The sequence below is a fragment of the Dromiciops gliroides genome, chromosome 3 (assembly GCF_019393635.1).
Source record: "Dromiciops gliroides isolate mDroGli1 chromosome 3, mDroGli1.pri, whole genome shotgun sequence".
NCBI lineage: Eukaryota > Metazoa > Chordata > Mammalia > Microbiotheria > Microbiotheriidae > Dromiciops > Dromiciops gliroides.
The window spans coordinates 215,096,658-215,114,868 of NC_057863.1; the positions used below are offsets into that span (position 1 = coordinate 215,096,658).

At 36.8% G+C, this 18,211-nt stretch overlaps 1 protein-coding gene across 10 annotated transcripts in view; it reads right to left on the reverse strand.

The window, feature by feature from the left end:
• Positions 1 to 18,211, reverse strand: part of CDKL5 (cyclin dependent kinase like 5) — a 245,965-nt gene that overhangs the window by 124,100 nt on the left and 103,654 nt on the right. The window contains exon 1 of one of the 10 annotated variants that reach the window (XM_043992518.1): positions 13,113 to 13,255. The exons of the other annotated variants lie outside the window; for them this stretch is intronic. Coding sequence (XP_043848453.1) covers positions 13,113 to 13,169 — 57 coding nt within the window. The 5' untranslated portion in view covers positions 13,170 to 13,255. Of the gene's footprint in view, positions 1 to 13,112; positions 13,256 to 18,211 lie in introns of those variants that run through there. 10 annotated transcript variants of the gene reach the window in all.

Here is an 18,211-nt window from a genome sequence, read left to right on the forward strand (position 1 = left end):
TCCAAAGGTGGCATAAAACAGTTCTATCTCAGTACCATAAAACTGAAAAATATGAAACAAAGGTAAAAATAGCCACCAAAAAAAAAAAGGTGAAATAAAGAAATCACCTCAAGAAAAATCTTACAGAAAAAAAAAGCTGAAAGTCTGAACAAAATGAGCTGACCCAGAAGAAGTTAAGAGGTATAGGTTGAGAGAGTATTCCAAGAATGGGGGATAGTAATCTCTCCAAAAGAAAAGAATACTTCTAAATAACATGATTAGATATCCAGATATGTGATAGAATCATTTGACTGGAAGACCCAGAATGGTTGAGATGCTAAATAAAAGTAAATAATGAGATAAGGAACCAAATCAAAGCCCTTAAAGATTTTTAAAAGAGAACTACTATTTTGAAAGAAAACAAATAATTTTAATAAAGTGGTAGACAATCTGAAAAAATGGAAGAGTGGCAGAAATAAAGCAAGCAAAGCAAAAACATCAGCAAAAGTAAAGGAACATGAAATTTTTATAAGCAAAAGTACTGACCTTCAAAATGGGTACATGATTTAGACATAAAAGGTGATACCATAGGTATATTAGGAGAGGAAGGAATAGTTTACCTCTCAGATCTTTGGAAAGGAGAACAGTTTATGACCAAACAAGAGATAGAGAATATTATAAAATGTAAAATGGATGATTACATTAAATTAAAAAGGTTTTGTACAAACAGAAGCAAGGCATCCAAAATTAGAAGGGAGACAGAAAACTGGGAAACAATTTTTTTAGCCAGTACTTCTGATAAAGGCATCATTTCTAAAATATATCGAGAACTAAATCAAATTTATAAGTATCCAAGTCATTCCCCAATTGAGAAATGGTCAAAGAATACGAACAGGCAATTTTCTGATGAAGAAATCAAAGCTATCTATTGCCATATGAAAAAAATGCTCTAAATCACTACTGATTAGAGAGATGCAAATTAAAACAACTCTGAGGTACCACCTGACACCTATCAGATTGTCTAATGTGACAAAAAAGGAAAATAATAAATGTTGGAGAACCTGTGGAAAAATTGGAACACTAATGCATTGTTGATGGAGCTGTGAACTGATCCAACCATTCTGAAGAGCAGTTTGGAACTATGCCCAAAGGGCTATAAAGCTGTGCATACCCTTTGACCCAGCAATAACGCTATTGGGTCTTTTTCCCAAAGAGATGAGGAGGCAGATTTCAGGGAGACCTAGGACTTGCATGGACTGATGATGAGTGAGATAAGCAGAACCAGGAGAACATTGTACATAGTATCAACAACATTGTGTGTTGATCAACTGTGATGAGTCTGATTCTTCTCAGCAATACAATGGTCCAATATAGTTCCAAAGGACTCATGATGGAAAATGCTCTCTAAATCCAGAAGAAGAAAAAAAAAGAACTGTTGAATCTGGATGCAAATCAAACCATACTATTTCTATTGGGTTTTTTGTTGTTGTTTTTCTTTTTTGAGGTTTTTCCTTTTTACTCTGATTCTTCTCTCATAACATGTCTAATGCAGAAATGTTTTTTGTGATTGTACATATATAACCTATATCAGATTACTTGCTGTCTTGGGAAGGGGGAGGGAGAAAAATTTGAAACTAGAAATATTTATAAAAACATATGTTGAAAACTCTCTCTAAATGTAATTGGAAAATATTGATATGGAAGAAAAAAAAGTACTGACCTTGAGGATATAACTTAATGAAATAATCTGGGACCCAGTGCTCTCCCAGACAGAAAGATGTGTGTATACCACATGTATACACATGTATGTATATATATACACACACAGCCTGACATGCACACTTGAATAATTCATAAAAGAAAACTTCCCATAAGTACTGAATGAAAACAAGAGACTTAAAAGTACCCCTACGATCACTCAATCCCACTTGAAAGTAGTCAAATGTTTGGTACTGGCCCTCCTTAAAGTTCTCTTAATTCAAGAGGTTCAGGTGATTAGGAGGCAAGAGTAGAATGGGGGAAACTAAAAGAAGGTGAAAGGCAAATAGAATGACCAAGTTCATTTAGAGTTTCTCAGCTCTACTCTCTCCACCTACAATGTAAATGGCTTAAATCAGGTTCTTTCACTGGAAAGACGGTGATAAATGGACAGAAGCCAAAGAAAACATTCGTAAAAGACTATTCATTATATGTTATGAATTTTAACCAGAACAAAGCCTCTCCCTGGGATATGGCAATCATCTATTTATAAAGAACAATATAACATTATCATGGAGTTTTACCCATAGTAAAAGTAAGGTCAGATGAACTGAAACAAACAGCTGTGATAGATATGTTCTCTTCCTAGAGCAGAGGGACCAATAACAACTGGAACCAGAAACTGTCATATCAGGAAAACTACAGAAAGACTTTCTCTCTAAATATTCCTTCCCAGAAGTTGGTATTAAGAGGGGGCATGGCTTGTAGCTAAGGTAAATTATAAACCCACCTGGAAGTTCAGTGATAAGAGGTAGAGCTACAGAGGTAGAGGATCAAAGGCAAAAGATTCATGGAAGTCAACAGCTTAAATGATCAATTTCAAATTTTTTACTAATAAAAAAAACACCGTAAGAAAAAAATGTATTTTGCCACCTCCAGGCTACTCCACCAACACGTGCCTCAACTCTGAATGGTCAGGGAGCTAAAAATTATCCTCCATTCGAGGAATGCAGCACTTCTCAAACAAAAGCTCATGAACCCTTACTGGTATGTGTACTTCAAACTTCAGCCAAAGGACACAATTAACTCAAAGCAAAGGCATGAATAACTGTAATAAAACACTACTCCCCTAAAAATGGGCCACACTCTCCATGCACACACACACACACACACACACACACACACACACACACACACACACACACACATACATATATAGTCACTGGAAAGAGTAAGCAGACAAAAAGAATGCTCAGAAAGACACACTCATAGGAGCATATGTGGCTAAAGTTACTTACATCCCTGGCACGTCAGGGCCCCAGTGTTTTTACCTGTGGCATCCTCACAATGTTCCCCTTAGATACATACCTCTGCTAAGTGGGTCTCCCAAGTGGGTCCCTTGGGCTTACTCCTTAATGTGTACAGAATCTTCATTCCATAGCCAGACTAAAGTCTGGCCTTAAAAGGCACAGTCTCTTCTGGGTACATTGTTTCCTATTGGGTAACTTGTTCTCCTTCAAGACATCATTGACAACTTTCCTTCCTTTATCCTTTATCTTTTATCCTCTGGAAGAGGTGCATGGGAAAATTCCTTCTCAAGACCTGAGTTCTAATTCCACTGACTGCTCCATTCTCAACTGGCACTGGTGACTGGTTGGCTTTTCAAAAGCCACTAAAGGCATGGCTAATCAATCCTTCAGTCTGCCACCTTCTGAAATCTGACTGAGGAACTTCTTCATAAGCACATATTTCCTTTGCAAGCTGTGAACGATCCATTCACATTGTTACATAATGCATAATTTTCAATAAGTCTACTCAATGTGTAAGCGTAAACCCCTGGAGATCTCAAACCATTTAAGAGAGTGTGAAGTGATCCACTTAAATTTTAACATGTGATTGTTAGTTACATTCTCTTTATATTGTCCAATCTTGTCAAATGGTCAGTTGATCAGGACCAACCCCAGATACACAATGACAACATTTTAGTTTTATATTCAGGAGATGGTGTGGATCTACTTTGTAAATTACTGGACAGATCTCAGTGCTTTCTCTCCTAGCTTTCCAGCCAGCTATTAGGCCTTCAAAGTTTGTTCAAACCAGGTATCTATGAGGATGAGGTCTATTATAAATAAAGTTCTAGCTGAGCAGTAAGAATATGTGCACAGCTATGCTTCTATAGCAATGATTATATTCCAAGAATCAGCCAGAAGAATTTTTAGATTGCTATGAATAATCAAGAGTTTTCCAGAGCTAATTATGTTTCACAAAGATTCTAGCAAACTATGGTAACTCCCAAAACATTCTCAATAAGTCTGTAGTTGATTTTCTGAAAGGTACTCAAAAAGTCTGTAATTGATTTTTGCAGGTTAAATTAAAACTAATTTCTCTCTTCCAAGCTTCACTGCAAAACATACTATAATTTCTCAAAACGTCAAAGTAAAGGTTCAAAGTGTATATATAGACACATACACACACACACACACACACAGAGGAATGGAAGTTTCTCCTTTCTGGGCAGAACAGGTACTCTAGAGGCACAGGTACTATAAAGGCACATAAAAACAGCTTTTTTTTCTTGCAGCTCAGAAAAACAAACTTACAGCAGCAACCAACACCATATGTACAATTTCAGGGGAAGACTCAGTGGCATATTACATACTACCACTTAGTGAAAGGAAAGAGCCCTTCATTTCAGTATACCCCAACTGGCTCACATCCCACACTTGCCTTTTTCTGTTCATGGAAGCACCATTCTCCCAGTTATATTGGCTTGAAATCTCAGAGTCAAACCCACAAATCTGCATTTGGTCACTGAGACCTAGCTATTCTCCTGTTACAAGCTCTTGTATTCATTCCTTCCTTTCCATTCCCACTGGGCACTCACCTACTTCAGGCCCTAATCATTGTGTAAAAGCTTACCTGATTGGTCTCCCTGTTTCCAGTCTTATTTCTCCAAATACATCTTTGTACTGCTATGAAGGATACAGCTCTGGGCCTTATCTTATGTACAGCTCAGCGAGAAAATATCAGCTTCTCAGGGATTAAGCAGGGGAAAAGTCCAGGAAAATTTTTTCTTTTTCCTCTGGGTTTTCTCTTTTACTAATTTCTGAACTCTGAACTCCAACTCCAGGCACTAAGAGTCCTGGCAGTCTTCCCTGCACTCCCTGGTTCTGAGATCTGTTACATACTCTTTTCTGCCGTATCAGGGATGGTCAATTCTAGCACCTGTTCTCTCTTCTACTCTTTCTGCTGGTGCCACATATTTATTATAGCACATAAAAAGTAAAAATTTCTAAAATTTGTTCACAAAAGGAAAAGAGTATGTACAAATTTAGAAATAACATACATACCAGAATAAAGGGATTAATTAGGAGGACAAAAAAGAAAACTGCCCAGATGCATTTTTGTTGTTACCTCAGTTTTCTAGTTCTGCACCTAGTTAAATTTCTCTAGGTCCAGCTTGGCTCTTAATCCTCTCTAGGCCTATAATATATAACTCCTTTGTGGAGTCCAAAGGAGAATGGAATTTCCCAATTTCCTGAATACCCTTCGCACTCATTAGGAATCAACCACCTGGCCCTCTAGTGGAGGGGCCCTTTACAACCCCAGGCTCACAGGCAAACCTCAGCGCTGCACAACAGCAGAGGAGCTGAAATGTCAGCAGGCTGTGATCATATAAAGCACTGTCAGAGCTCACAAACATACAAACGGTACATCTGTGGCTGATGGCAAGATCAAGAATATGCCCATCTCTATATAGCTGAGATGGGGTGATGGGATAGGTCATAAAAAGGATTAAACTGAGGAACTGGAAGTTAGATCATTTGAGGAGGGATATTTACACTGAAGTTCCCAAATATGAGGGTAGGAATTTAGGGGGAAAGAATGTAAGCCAAGCACTGAACTTACTGAATATGGAAGGGGAGTGTCCAAGAGTGAGAAACCAGAATTTTTATTAGGATGAGTTAACCTCAAAAAAGGAAAGGTTACTTGAGTGAGAGCGGTTAGAGGAAGAGAGCAGAAGTGGCAAAGGAGATGAAGGAGCATTCCAACTCCTCCACCTTAACCAGTGAGTGGAAAGAATGGCCAAGGAGGCTGTGTCATCAGAGGGAGTTAGGTCTCAGTGGGAGCCAGAAATGAGAGGAGTGGAAAAGAGACTGGAGATGAAAACAAATGTATTGCCTATGGAGCAGACATTCCAGAGAGCACAGTGGAGAGGCAGGTGGCTTTCGGGTATGAGTTGACGGGAATGGGAATAAGGTAATGGGAAGTGGGGGTCAGGGAATGAAGTTTGAATGATGACCACTGTAGGTTCAGAATCACAGGAAAGGGCAAGACACAACTCAGGAAGAGAGGGAATTTGTTAATCTCTGAGGAAACAGTTTAGATAAATTAAGAAGAGCATATGCAAATTAAAACAAGGTAAAACTCAAGAGGAGGAAGCATTAGTCATGCAGTCAGTGGAAAGAAGTCTACATCTGCAGCCAGGACAAACCAGATTCAAATCCTGCTTCTGTCACTGTTTGCTTGTTTTACCTTGGATCAGACTCTTAATCTCTTTGTATTTTCTTATCTGAGAAAATGATGGCATTTTAGGATCCAGAAATCTCTAAATCTATGATCCTATGACAAGCTGTCCTCTAGGGCTCATTCCTTCCAGCTATGAATCCCATGATCCTCTATCTCCTGTTTTCAAACTCCTTCCATCTTCAGGAGCTCAGTGGAAAACACTATGTCTTTTGGAACCCCCTACAAAGCTGGTTTTACTTTCTCTCAGACTCCTCGACACACAAAGCCAGGAATAGGAATTGCCATAGTCTTTGCTTCCCAAAGAAACTTTCATACAATCCCTCTGCCACGATTATCTAACAAGTATGTCTCTGCCTTTAAAATCTGTTCCATATTATCCAGATATTTGTTGCTATCATTTATTGACTTGTAGGCCCCTTTCCCTCTTCTTTCAATAAATTCAGTATCTGGCACACAGTCTTTTCTAAACCCCAATCCCTGAAAGATATGAAGAATTACATCTAGAATCTCACAGAACATATGGGGGGAAAGACCAAGACAATGAGAATTAACCTACTAAGATACATGCGGGATTTGTAAATAAAACAACAGAAGAAAACTTCTGCAAAGATAAAAGACCTAAACAACCAAAAAATAGTCAATGTTTATGGTTGTGTCATACTAATATAAAAAAAGATGGTACTATTCAAATTATTCTATAGATTTAGTGTCATTCAATACAACCCAAGGAAAACTATAAAGCTATAGACAAAAATAGCAAAATTCATTTGGAGGAATAAAAGATCAAGAATATCAAGGACACAATGGAAGGGGGAAGAGAGGAAGAGGAGAAGGCAGTAGGATCAAAGGGAGAGGAGATGACAAGAAATAGGAAGAGGAGAAAGAGGGGGGGAAAGGAGGAAGAAGAGGAAAAAGAAGGGGGAGGGAAGGGAGCTTGGCATTACCTGATCTTAAATCCATGGCTGTAATAGGGATGGAACGACTGGAGCTTTGCCCTAGGACACCAAATTTAGAGGGGCACAAATTTAGAGGGAGCCAAATTTAAAAGGTACTGACAGCACTTGCAGTACTTCACCAGAACAGAAACAACAGAGCTTTGCACCTAGTTAGAAAGAATGATTCATTAAAATAAGAAGCCACCAAATGAGCTTCTCCCCTGCTTCAAAAGTTGCTAATTGCTTTTTCCAGCTGTATTTTAAAATAATTAACCTTTCCCCCATTTTTAAATTTTCTATAGATTTCCATAGATATACATCTATCTTGTGTGTCTGTGTGTGCATGTATATCTATATGAATAGACAGAGAGTCATAAAGCTGCCCTAAGACTTTCACAACGTACTGTATATTCATGCATGGATACACACATCCTTCTACTCTGGGGAACTCTGTTCTATTTTATTTATCAACTTTCCAATCAAATATAAGGTCTGCTTGTGCCTAGAACACAGTTGACACTTAATCAATGCTTGCTGTATTGTGTTAATTTATTTATCCTTAGCACATAAAATTTCATCACTGATTACCATATAGAGACTTAATATTTCTTGAAAGTATTTTAATTTCCTTTTATTGTAATCACTTAAATAATTTATCATTTTGGTGATCTGTCTTTTTATCCTTCCAAAAAAAAGATCAAGTGTGCTAATGGCTTATAAATGGCTATTCCTTTCAATCTCTCCTCTGCTGGCTGTTTCCCTCCTGCCTACAAACATGCCCATGTCTCCCCCATCCTGAAAAAACCTTCACTTGATCCATCCATCCTGCTATTGTCCTGTATCTCTTTTGCCCTTTGTGACTAAACTCCTTAAAGGTCATCTCCAATAGTTCCTCCACTTTCTCTCCTCTCACTCTCTTCTTAACCCCACAATCTAACTTCCCACTTCAACATTCCACTGAAACTGCTCTCTACAAAGTTATGAAATCCAGTGTCCTTTTCTCAGTCCTCCTTCTCTCCTTGACCTTTCTGCAGCCTTTGACATTGTTCCTCACTCTCTTCTCTCTAGATTCTTGGGACACCATTCTCTCTTGGACTCTCCCTCGCACCTGACAGCTTGCTGGATCCTCCTCCAGATCACACCCTCTAAATGGAGGTGCCCCTTGGGGTTCTGTCCTGGGCTCCCTTCTCTTCTCTGTCCCTACTACTTTACTTGGTCTTCTCATTGATTTAATTAGCATCTCTATACTGATGATTCTCAACTCTAGCTTTCCTGCCCCAATCTCTCTGCTGACCTCAGAGTTCCCATCTCCAACTGCCTTTGAGATATTTCAAACTGGATGTCTAGTGAAGATTTTAAAATTAGTATATCCAAAACAAAACTCATTATCTTCATAATGCATAAAATTTATAAAAATTGATGGTTTATCATTATAGCTAGGAAGTGTCTGAAGCCAGATTTTAATTCAGAAAGACTCATCTTCCTGACTCCAGGCCTGGCTCTCTATCCGCTGTGTCACCTAGATACCCATGACTGGCACAAAGCAAAAGCTTAATAAATGTTTATTGATTGATTGTCATGGTTTGAAAATGACTAGATTTTTTAGTCTCCTTAAAGCTCAGCTCACTCTTAAACTCCTTGATGTTCTGATGTCATTTTTAACATACCACCAAAAATGCTATAAATATTTTTAAATTTTACCTATCTGTATATATGTTCCTCCCAATAGAATGTGTGTTCCTTAAAAGGCAGACAGTTTTTTGTCTTTTCCCAAGATATGTTAAGCAATGCCTTGCATGTAACAGATGTTTATTGAGACTAATTTTAAAGGCAATTTTACTTATTAATTCAAAAGGTCTTTTGCATTTTCTATTTTACTTATTTCTCTCTTAACATTCTCCTTTTCTACTTTCCTTTAAACTATTATTCCATTTCTCATTAAGTCTACACTTAATTCATTTGATGTCTCTTCTCTCTCTTACTCATTATAGGCACGGAGTGCTATAAATTTTCCAAGAATTGCTCTAGCTACACTACATACACTCTGATATGTGATGTTGGTGGTGTTATTTTTTAAATATTTTTTCATTTTTCTGTTCTCTTTGGCCTAGGAAGGATTATAATTTTTCTTTTTTGCTTAATCATTCTTCTAGGTAAACTTTCATGTGCTATTTATATTGCTGTTGGCTTCCATATATTTTTATTACATTATAAACTGAAAAACAGCGTTTTAAAATTTACCAGGGATGTCTCTATGACCAAGCATGTGACCAATTTTTCATAATTCTTTATCTCTTGAAAAGAATGTGTACTTCTGGCTTCTTCCCGTCATTAAACATATCATTATTAACATTATTGTTGATAGTAACTCTGAAGCAGCACCTTATAGTATCCTATACTATACAAAATATACTATAACTTTATCTCCATTCATCTCATCATCTCAGAAGATTTTTTTATATAACTTAAATTACTAAATTATGAGATCTAAAAGTTCAGATTTTCACCTGTGAGATATTCTAGAAGCTGGACACATCTACACTGAAAATAAATAGCCTCAGAATTCCATAGGAACAGCTTTGCAAATTTCAGTGAGTACAGGGCTAAATTTAAAAATTCTAAATGTCTCCCTTACATGAGAAAATAAAGCAATTTCCAATAATGGGGTCTTAAGGACACTAATTAAATTAACAAGTTAATCTCTAAAGTCTTTTCCAGCACTAAGTCCTTATTGTATAAATAAGACCTGTAAGATAATTTGATTTGTCCTTGCATATCTAATAACCAACTTCTGTCTATCAGAGGGAATGTGAAAATCTTGCCTATGCTAATGTGCCTGTTTTCAATTTAGGAAATTGTTTCTTTAGGGTAAAGCTGCTGTCTTAGATAGGGGCTGTTAGTTCTTCAAAAGAGTATATATTGCCTCCAATGAACTGCTAAATGGTGCTGACACATTAACAAAAAAAGAATTCTTTATAAAATAAAATTTTTAACAATAACAAATCATTAACTGGAGAATAGAAATAGCAATACAAGTACAATCTACTTATTTGCTGATAGTTGGCTTGTTTATGACACATAATAAGCTACATACTAAGACTTACCTTTGTATCTACAATAAAAGTTCACTACTCAAGCTGAACTTAAGAACAGTTTTAAAATGTTTTATTTCAGAAAAAAAAAAAAAGCTAAGTACTACAGGCATTGAGTACCACACAATCATTCAGGTACAAGAAGGAGGATACGGTAGAGAGAATAAAGGATTCACAGGTTCCAACTCCAGTTCTGTTTTCCACAACCTGTGACTCTGGGCAACTCATCTGACATCTTATTTGTAAGGAAGGAAAGGTGGGTAGAACTCTGACCAATGAAGTCCCATCCAATTCTGAGATTATTATGCTAATTTATGCATATAGTAATTGGTATATCTTTGAAGATAATGATTGTGAAATTCATTTTCTAGTTTGTTGCTCTTAAAACACTTATCTTTAAAAGATTTCTGAGGAGAGAACAAGGAAAGAAGCATCTAGACCTGTCTTGCAATAAAGAAAAGGTTTTCCTTAAAAAGGGAAATAACCAAATAGCAATCATTTCATATCAAATATACACATTATTTCAAATCAAATCCTTTTTATGCCATTTCAAGACATCACTTTTTAAATGGTATTTCCTAATTTTATTCATTTAAATAATTTTAATGAGGATATTTAACATTTTAATTCTCCCCTCCAAAATCTTTCCATCTGACTTAGGTTGGCATCCTATAAAAATCAAGCAATCAAAATAAAGAGGCCAAAATATTTTCTAGAGCAAACTGTCTGTTATGAATTTGAGTCAAAAATCTTCACTTAAATAATGAAGCTTAATTACTTTCTTGATTTAATGGCTCTTCTTTAAAAGTAAATTCCCTAGTCCAATTAGAGAACATTTCTTAGAATGAAACCTAAATGTAAATAAGGTCAAGGTAATTTGTAACACATTTGAGTATCCCGATATCAATTATCTTGGTTATCTAAGGCCAGAAATTACCCCTTCAACAACTCAATCTTCAAATCATCCAACCTTCTACCACTTAAGTACCACTAAATAAACAGAACACTATAGTTAGGTGGTAGAGAAGATAATAAAGAATTTAAACACTGATCCTACCCTACAGGAGCAGAAGTATAACACACATGAAAATAAATAATACCATACAAGAGCTATAAAACTTGATAGAATATTATTATCATCATCATCATCATCATCACTGTAATAGCTAATATTTATATAGCACTTTAAGGTTTGGAAAGCACTTTGCAAATATATCATCCTCAAAACCCCCAAAATAGCACATGGGTGATATAAAGCACTACTTAAGGCTAAAGAAAACTATTTTGGGGGCCTGTGCTAGGTAGTAACAAGAAAACAGAAAGAACTGATTCAAGAGATATTTCAAAGACAGAAATAGCCTAGCTAGTGGCTGACACTGGTACTCCCAGGTACCAGAAAGGCTGAGGCTGGCAGATCTCTTGAGTAGAGAGTGCTTAGCCGAAGGCAGAGAGTGGGTGTGGGGTACACCTAAGGAGGGGCAAGTCAACCTGTCAGAATCTGAGTATGTTGAGGGTCCTCTGTGGATAAATATGGCATCTGACCAAGAGTAGCCTGTCTTTAAATTTTTAAAACAACAACAAAAAATTAACAACAGAGATGGGGGGAAATGGGAAAGAGAGGGGAAAGATGGTGAGGGGGAAAGGGAAGAAAGAGGACCCAGAAAGGAAAAGGGAGAGGGAGTACAGGAAACTACAAAAGGGGGGGGGGGGAGAGAAGAAACTAACCTTCTAGTGGTCCATTTTTAAGAACTCATGAACTATATAAAACTTTCCCCACTTTCTTAACACATCTCCAACATACGGTTTTATATCACACTTACTTCAACATGTTTCAATGACCTGTGATTTTTATCAGTGTGAGTTCTTAAACAGAAGCATATTGCAACTCTACCTTAATGAATAATTTGCAAACTCTTACAGCTGAAAAAATTTCACCACCAGAGGTGATGAACCTCTCCAAACTTACAGACTGTCCTCAGATAAACTCATCCTTTCCAACTGGTTAGAAGTTTTAAGAACTTTTAGTTCCATTAGCAGAGTCCCTAAGAACCCAGGGTCCCCTACATACAATAATGAGACATCAAGTGATTAAGACTTTGTAGTGAAGGATTCTCAATGTGCTTATTTTTAAAAGCTAAATATTTTCTTCAATATTAATTTAAAACATACAGATAACAAAGCATTTAAATACTGAATTAGTGACACCTGTTTTCTAGATTTACTGACTAATTGGTCTGCAAGGAAGTTCAAAAAGTACTGTCAGAGGGGGCAGCTAGGTGGCGCAGTGGATAGAACACTGGCCCTGGAGTCAGGAGTACCTGAGTTCAAATCCAGGCTCAGACACTTAACACTTACTAGCTGTGTGACCCTTGGCAAGTTACTTAACCCCAACTGCCTCACTAAAAAAAAATAAATAAATAAAAAGTACTGTCAGAGAATATCCAATTCTACCAAGAAATTTTTTAAAAGTGCCTAAGGTAATGACAAATAATGCTCAACAGAATAAATTCCAAAATATATCACGATTTTACATGCACCCAATGGAAGAAAAAAAATTAGAGTCCTTTGGCAAAAATATCATCAATGGATAAAGTAATTTTGCTTAAATAAAACAAAAATATTTCTCAAATTCTTCAAAATTTGTTCCTGAATTTGATATTTGGTTCTTAAAAAGACATAAAAGGCACGTGAATTGATACACATTTCCAAGAGTCAGAAGGATGAAAATTATTTCATGAGTCACCTTGGCTGCTAAGTATGCATTTCACAGGAAACCTAAAAATCCACTTGGTTAATATTTTTAGAATGGAAAGACATTTCCAGGATTTTGTAAATATTAAAACGCATCTTCAGTACCAAAAAGCATCATATTACATACCCCTGGATAAAACCATCTGATTGTAGTGAGCAGAGAATGTTCCAAGGTCCACATCATCAACAGGCTCAGCCTTCTTCTCTTTCTTCACTATGTGACTGCCACAGCTTTAGTCCTGTCCCTTGACAAAACTTCTGCTCAAAATCCTTTGCTGGTTCCCTCAGACCTACCAAGTAAAGTTCAATCAAATTCTTCTGCCCACCACTCAAGACTCTCCACAATATGGCACCACCCTAACTTTCCAGACTTATCTCTTGCTACTCCCTGCCATTTACCCTATTATCTAGTCATTGGTCCTCTTTAAAAATGAAGGACAAAGAACAACATCTTTTTAAAAGGAATATTCTTCTGGCTATACCAGACATAGTCACTGAAGTATCATCACAGTATCTGCATTTGAAACAAATAATCCATTTAATTTTTTTTTTTAAAGACAGTCTCTTTTGGTGTCCCATCAAGATACTCCCCCTTGGGTATTCTCAACCATAGACTGGCTCCATGTATGTGTTATTTCTCTCACCCTATTCACATCTTACAACAATTTAAATAAGTTTAATATTCTGTTTTGGAATGGTTACTGATATTTGTTCAAACCTGTCAACAAACAACTATATTTAGCAATGATAAGAAAGGAAATAAAACAAAATATCTTAGCAGAAGAGTGTGATAACAATCACGAGTTCAAAATCATAAGCTCAATAAAGTTTTAGGACTTTTTAAAAAAAGAGGTTTACTCCTACAATGTTTATGTGCTAGCACACCATAATCTTTTAGAAGAGTAAAAATGTAGGTTAAAGTCATTGGGTCATTATCTAAACCTGAGAAACAACATTTAAAAAAAATTTTTTTTTAAATACTTTTTTACATAAAAATACCTTCTGTGTTTTGGCTTACCTCTTCCCTCCCTCTTCCCTTCCCATATTCCTGCTGTGATTGCATCCTTATAAATAACTATATTAGATTAATTGAAGTATACAAAAACTCACTTTCAGTCAAAACATGGGGAAGGGCAAACATAATATTGGCATTCTCAAATGTCTCAAAGATATTCTTCAACCAAATTAATTGTTCATCACAGCATCCATTAACCTATATTACTCAAGTCAAATAACATTCCATAAGGAAAGTTCATAACAAAAAAAACCACACCTCTTAACTAGTCATCAAGCCTCTTAAATCTACCCTCTCAGGGGCAGCTAGGTGGTACAGTGGATAAAGCACCAGCCCTGGATTCAGGAGGACCTGAGTTCAAATTTGATCTCAGACACTTGACACTTACCAGCTGTGTGACCCTGGGCAAGTCACTTAATCCTCATTGCCCTGGGGGAAAAAAAATAAAAGAAAAATCTACCCTCTCAGGTGTTCTGAAGGGAGAAAAACACACTTTAAAAATACATTTTTAGAACCCCAAACTCAATTATTTTAAAAGTTTAACAAATTTCACAATTTTTTTGAGCTTTAAAAAGATGAAAAGTGATCTATGTCACTGTGTAGATATGAACCAGTAGCCTTAAGTGATCAAAAGTGAATCCTATGGCTTTTGAGTCAAGGAAGACAAGTAATTGGCTTTTGAAAGCTTGTTAAAAGAAGTACTCATGGTAAAATGGAAACTATTTCCTCTGAGCATCAAAGAAGGCGAGCAATTCTTATACTCTACAGATGAGTCAAGAGACATAAAACTGAATATCTGTAGAAACATGAAAGAAACTGGCATTATACAGCCTAGAAGGAAGGCAGAAGAAATTCAGGATGATTTCAACTTATGTAATGAATTTCTGTCATTTCTTTCTGCAGATTGAAGAGGCTATAGTCTGAAAAAAAGGTAATTACGTTTGAACTAAGGACACAGGAAGGAAATCATATTCATTACCTTGTATTATAACTAAATAGTTGGAGTAATTCAAGAGCTAAAAATAGATCTGTAATTGCAAACGAATAGCATTTTTAAAGAAGTCAATTTCATAAGTGTCAGGTTCAGGAATAAATAATTAAGTATATCTAAATTCAGAGGGAAAAGGCCATCTACTCCAACCACCTGCTTTCAAAGATAGCTACTATAATAAACTAAGCCAGGTATTTATGGAAATCTCCTTGCAAGCTTAAAATCTTTAAAAAAAAAAAAACTAATGATGTATATTCCTTGGCTTCTCAATAAAGTATTTCAATGTTTAACATCCTTCACTATCTTAAAAACAATTTCTATACACTAACCCCAAATTTCTTATAACCCTGTCTTCCTCAGTGGAGCACGAAAACAAAACAAACCAACAAACAAAAAACTGACCAATAAATAACCTCCACACACATGAAAGGCTGAAATAATAAAATGTGAAAAATCACCTTTCAGTTTTTCCAGAAATTATAGTAGACAGGTTCATAGGAACATTAGGTGAGAAGCTAGGAGGTACCTTAGAGGTCTAACCAACACCTTCATTTTAGAAATAAGGAAAATGAGACCCAGAGAAATTAAGTGACTTGCAGAGAAATATTTCTTTTCAAAGAAGATGCTTTTAGGAAAATAAGGTCCACATGGGTCAAGTGGACCGTCCAAGACCATAATACTTAGACTTTAAGTATTAGAGCATATCCTAGAAGCTAACCCAAGGTCACATGATAACTTTTGTGTAGTTTTCACTAAGCCACATTAGAAAGATATTTGGAATGGCGTTTGAAAAGTGAGATTCAACAACATCGGTCATAGTTCAAAGAAATATCTCTTCAATTCACTTACCACTGATTCCATCATCTTCCCTGGGGATCAACTATCATATCTATGCAAATGATTCTGAAATCTAATTTAGACCTGACTTCTTTCTCCTGATCTCCACATTCACATTTCCAGCTACCTACTGAACAAAGATAACAGTTAGGTCCTGCTGGCACATCAGGATCAATATGTCTAAAACTAAACTCCATCTTTCCCCCTAAACCTATTATACTCTTCCTTACTTTCCTATCTCTACCAATGATACCACTATTTTCTAAGTCACTATGGCCCAAAATCTTATACACATTTGACTTCTTCCTATTCCTGTTCTCAAACATCCAACTAGTTGCCAATGCTTTAAAATGCTATTCTTGATATATTGCAGATTTGAAACTGAAAGCCATTTCCTACAGACTATTGGTCAGTAAAAAGGCTGGTTAGTATGCTAACTATGCCTACCTAAGGTAAATTAATTGCTTTTGTGCTTGGATTAAATTCTTTAAGTATCTGTATAGATTATTTCCTTCTACACTTTTTTAATTCTCTTTGATATGGCCTCAATCTATCTTGAAAATTTGTGCTAAGGATGTAACCTATGGACATAGTAATTTATTCAATCCCAAGATGGAGGGTGCGACACTGGCGATGCTCTACCATAAGATAACCAAAGGCAATGTACCTTTGTTTATTCACATGCACTCCAGGTATGTAGTCTCACTCATCTCCCTCCCACTCATCTTAGATTCCCACACACACCCCTCTATTAGGCTGGGAGAGTGAGCCCATCATGTCCAGCATCCTGTGGCAAATGTAAATGCATAAAGAATTATCAGTAGAGACAAGGCCTCAGAATAAGCAAGATCTGTGTTCAAGACTCCACTTCGAACATATACTGGCTATACAACCACAGACAAGCCATGTACCTTCTCAAAGCCTCCCCCTTCCTCATCTCAGCCCCAGAAATTCTCTAAATTGATGTTGTTTTAACTCTGAAAAAGAGGAACCACACATTGCTGACTGCTTTGTTTTAAATTATCAATATTAAAACCAGCAATTGCTATTTCAAGTATCTGAGGGTAATTTTTTCCCTATCTATGGAAAGTTGATGAATGAATAGTGATAAAGGTGCTCAGTTCAAATTTTTTAAAAATACCTTATTACTCCATTAACTGGTTTTAAAACTAACAGAAAATGCTTCTAAGGAATGCAATTTCTATTTTCCCCGAGCTTTTCCAGATCAAGCCCATGCAAACAGATAGATTTAATGCCTGGTTCTAACTAAACTAAAAGGATTTACACCAAATACAGAATAATAATTATCAACTTAAATATATGAAATTGAGTTGTTGCATTAGGTATATAACTTTCAGGGCAATCTAATTTGGGAGGAAGGAAATAAGCATGTATTTAGCATTGTGCTAAGCTCTGGAGATACAAATGCAAGCAAAAATCCCTACCTTCAAGAAGCTTACATTCAAACAGGGAAAGATACCACAGAATCGGCAGCCAGAGGAGGGGATAGGGAAATGCAGGTGATCCAGGGGCTGGTTTTGAAGTGCAAAAGTCAAAGGTGGGGGGAGGAGTGGGGAGGAGGAGGAATGGAAGTTGCAATGTTTTGCTTTATAGCTTCTATAAAATGGACACCCCAGGAGGAACTCCCTAATGGGATCTGGGAAGGGGTCTGAGGGAGGGATATTCCAGGAAGTGACAGTTACAGGATCATAGTAAGATGTTCCAGGGCAAGGAGGCCCCAGGCACTGAAGGAAATTTCAGGGTGAGATAGCAGCAGAGGCATAGTTTGGAAGTCCAGAAAGTCAGAAGCAGGACCAAAGGGGAATCTATCTAACCAGGAAGAAAGGGAATTAACTGGATATTGGATCATTCATCCACTGAACATTTATTGCACACCTAAGACAATGGAAAAGGTGGCATTTCAGCAGTTTTTAAATGAAGAGTGGGAAAGGGAATCCAGGCACAGGGAACAGAAGGAGCGAGTATATGAAAACAGGAATTTGTTGCTGTTGTTCAGTCATATCTGACTGACTCCATTTGGGGTTTTCTTGGCAAAGATGCTAGAGTGGTTTGCCATTTCCTTCTCCAGCTCATTTTACAGATGAGGAACAAAGGGAAACAGGGTAAAGTGACTTGACCAGGATCACACAGCTTGTAAGTGTCTAAGGCTGGATTTTAATTCGTGTCTTCCTGACTCCAGGCCAGGTGCTCTATTCACTGCACCAACCTAGCTGGCATGGGACATGTGCCAGGAACATGAAGAGAGTTCAGATGCTGCCTTTTACTGGAATCAAGCAAGCAAACAAGCCCACAAAAACTTGTTAAGCACCTCTCATGTACTAGGCACTGTGTGAAGTACTAGAAAGGCAAAGAGAAAAAAAGA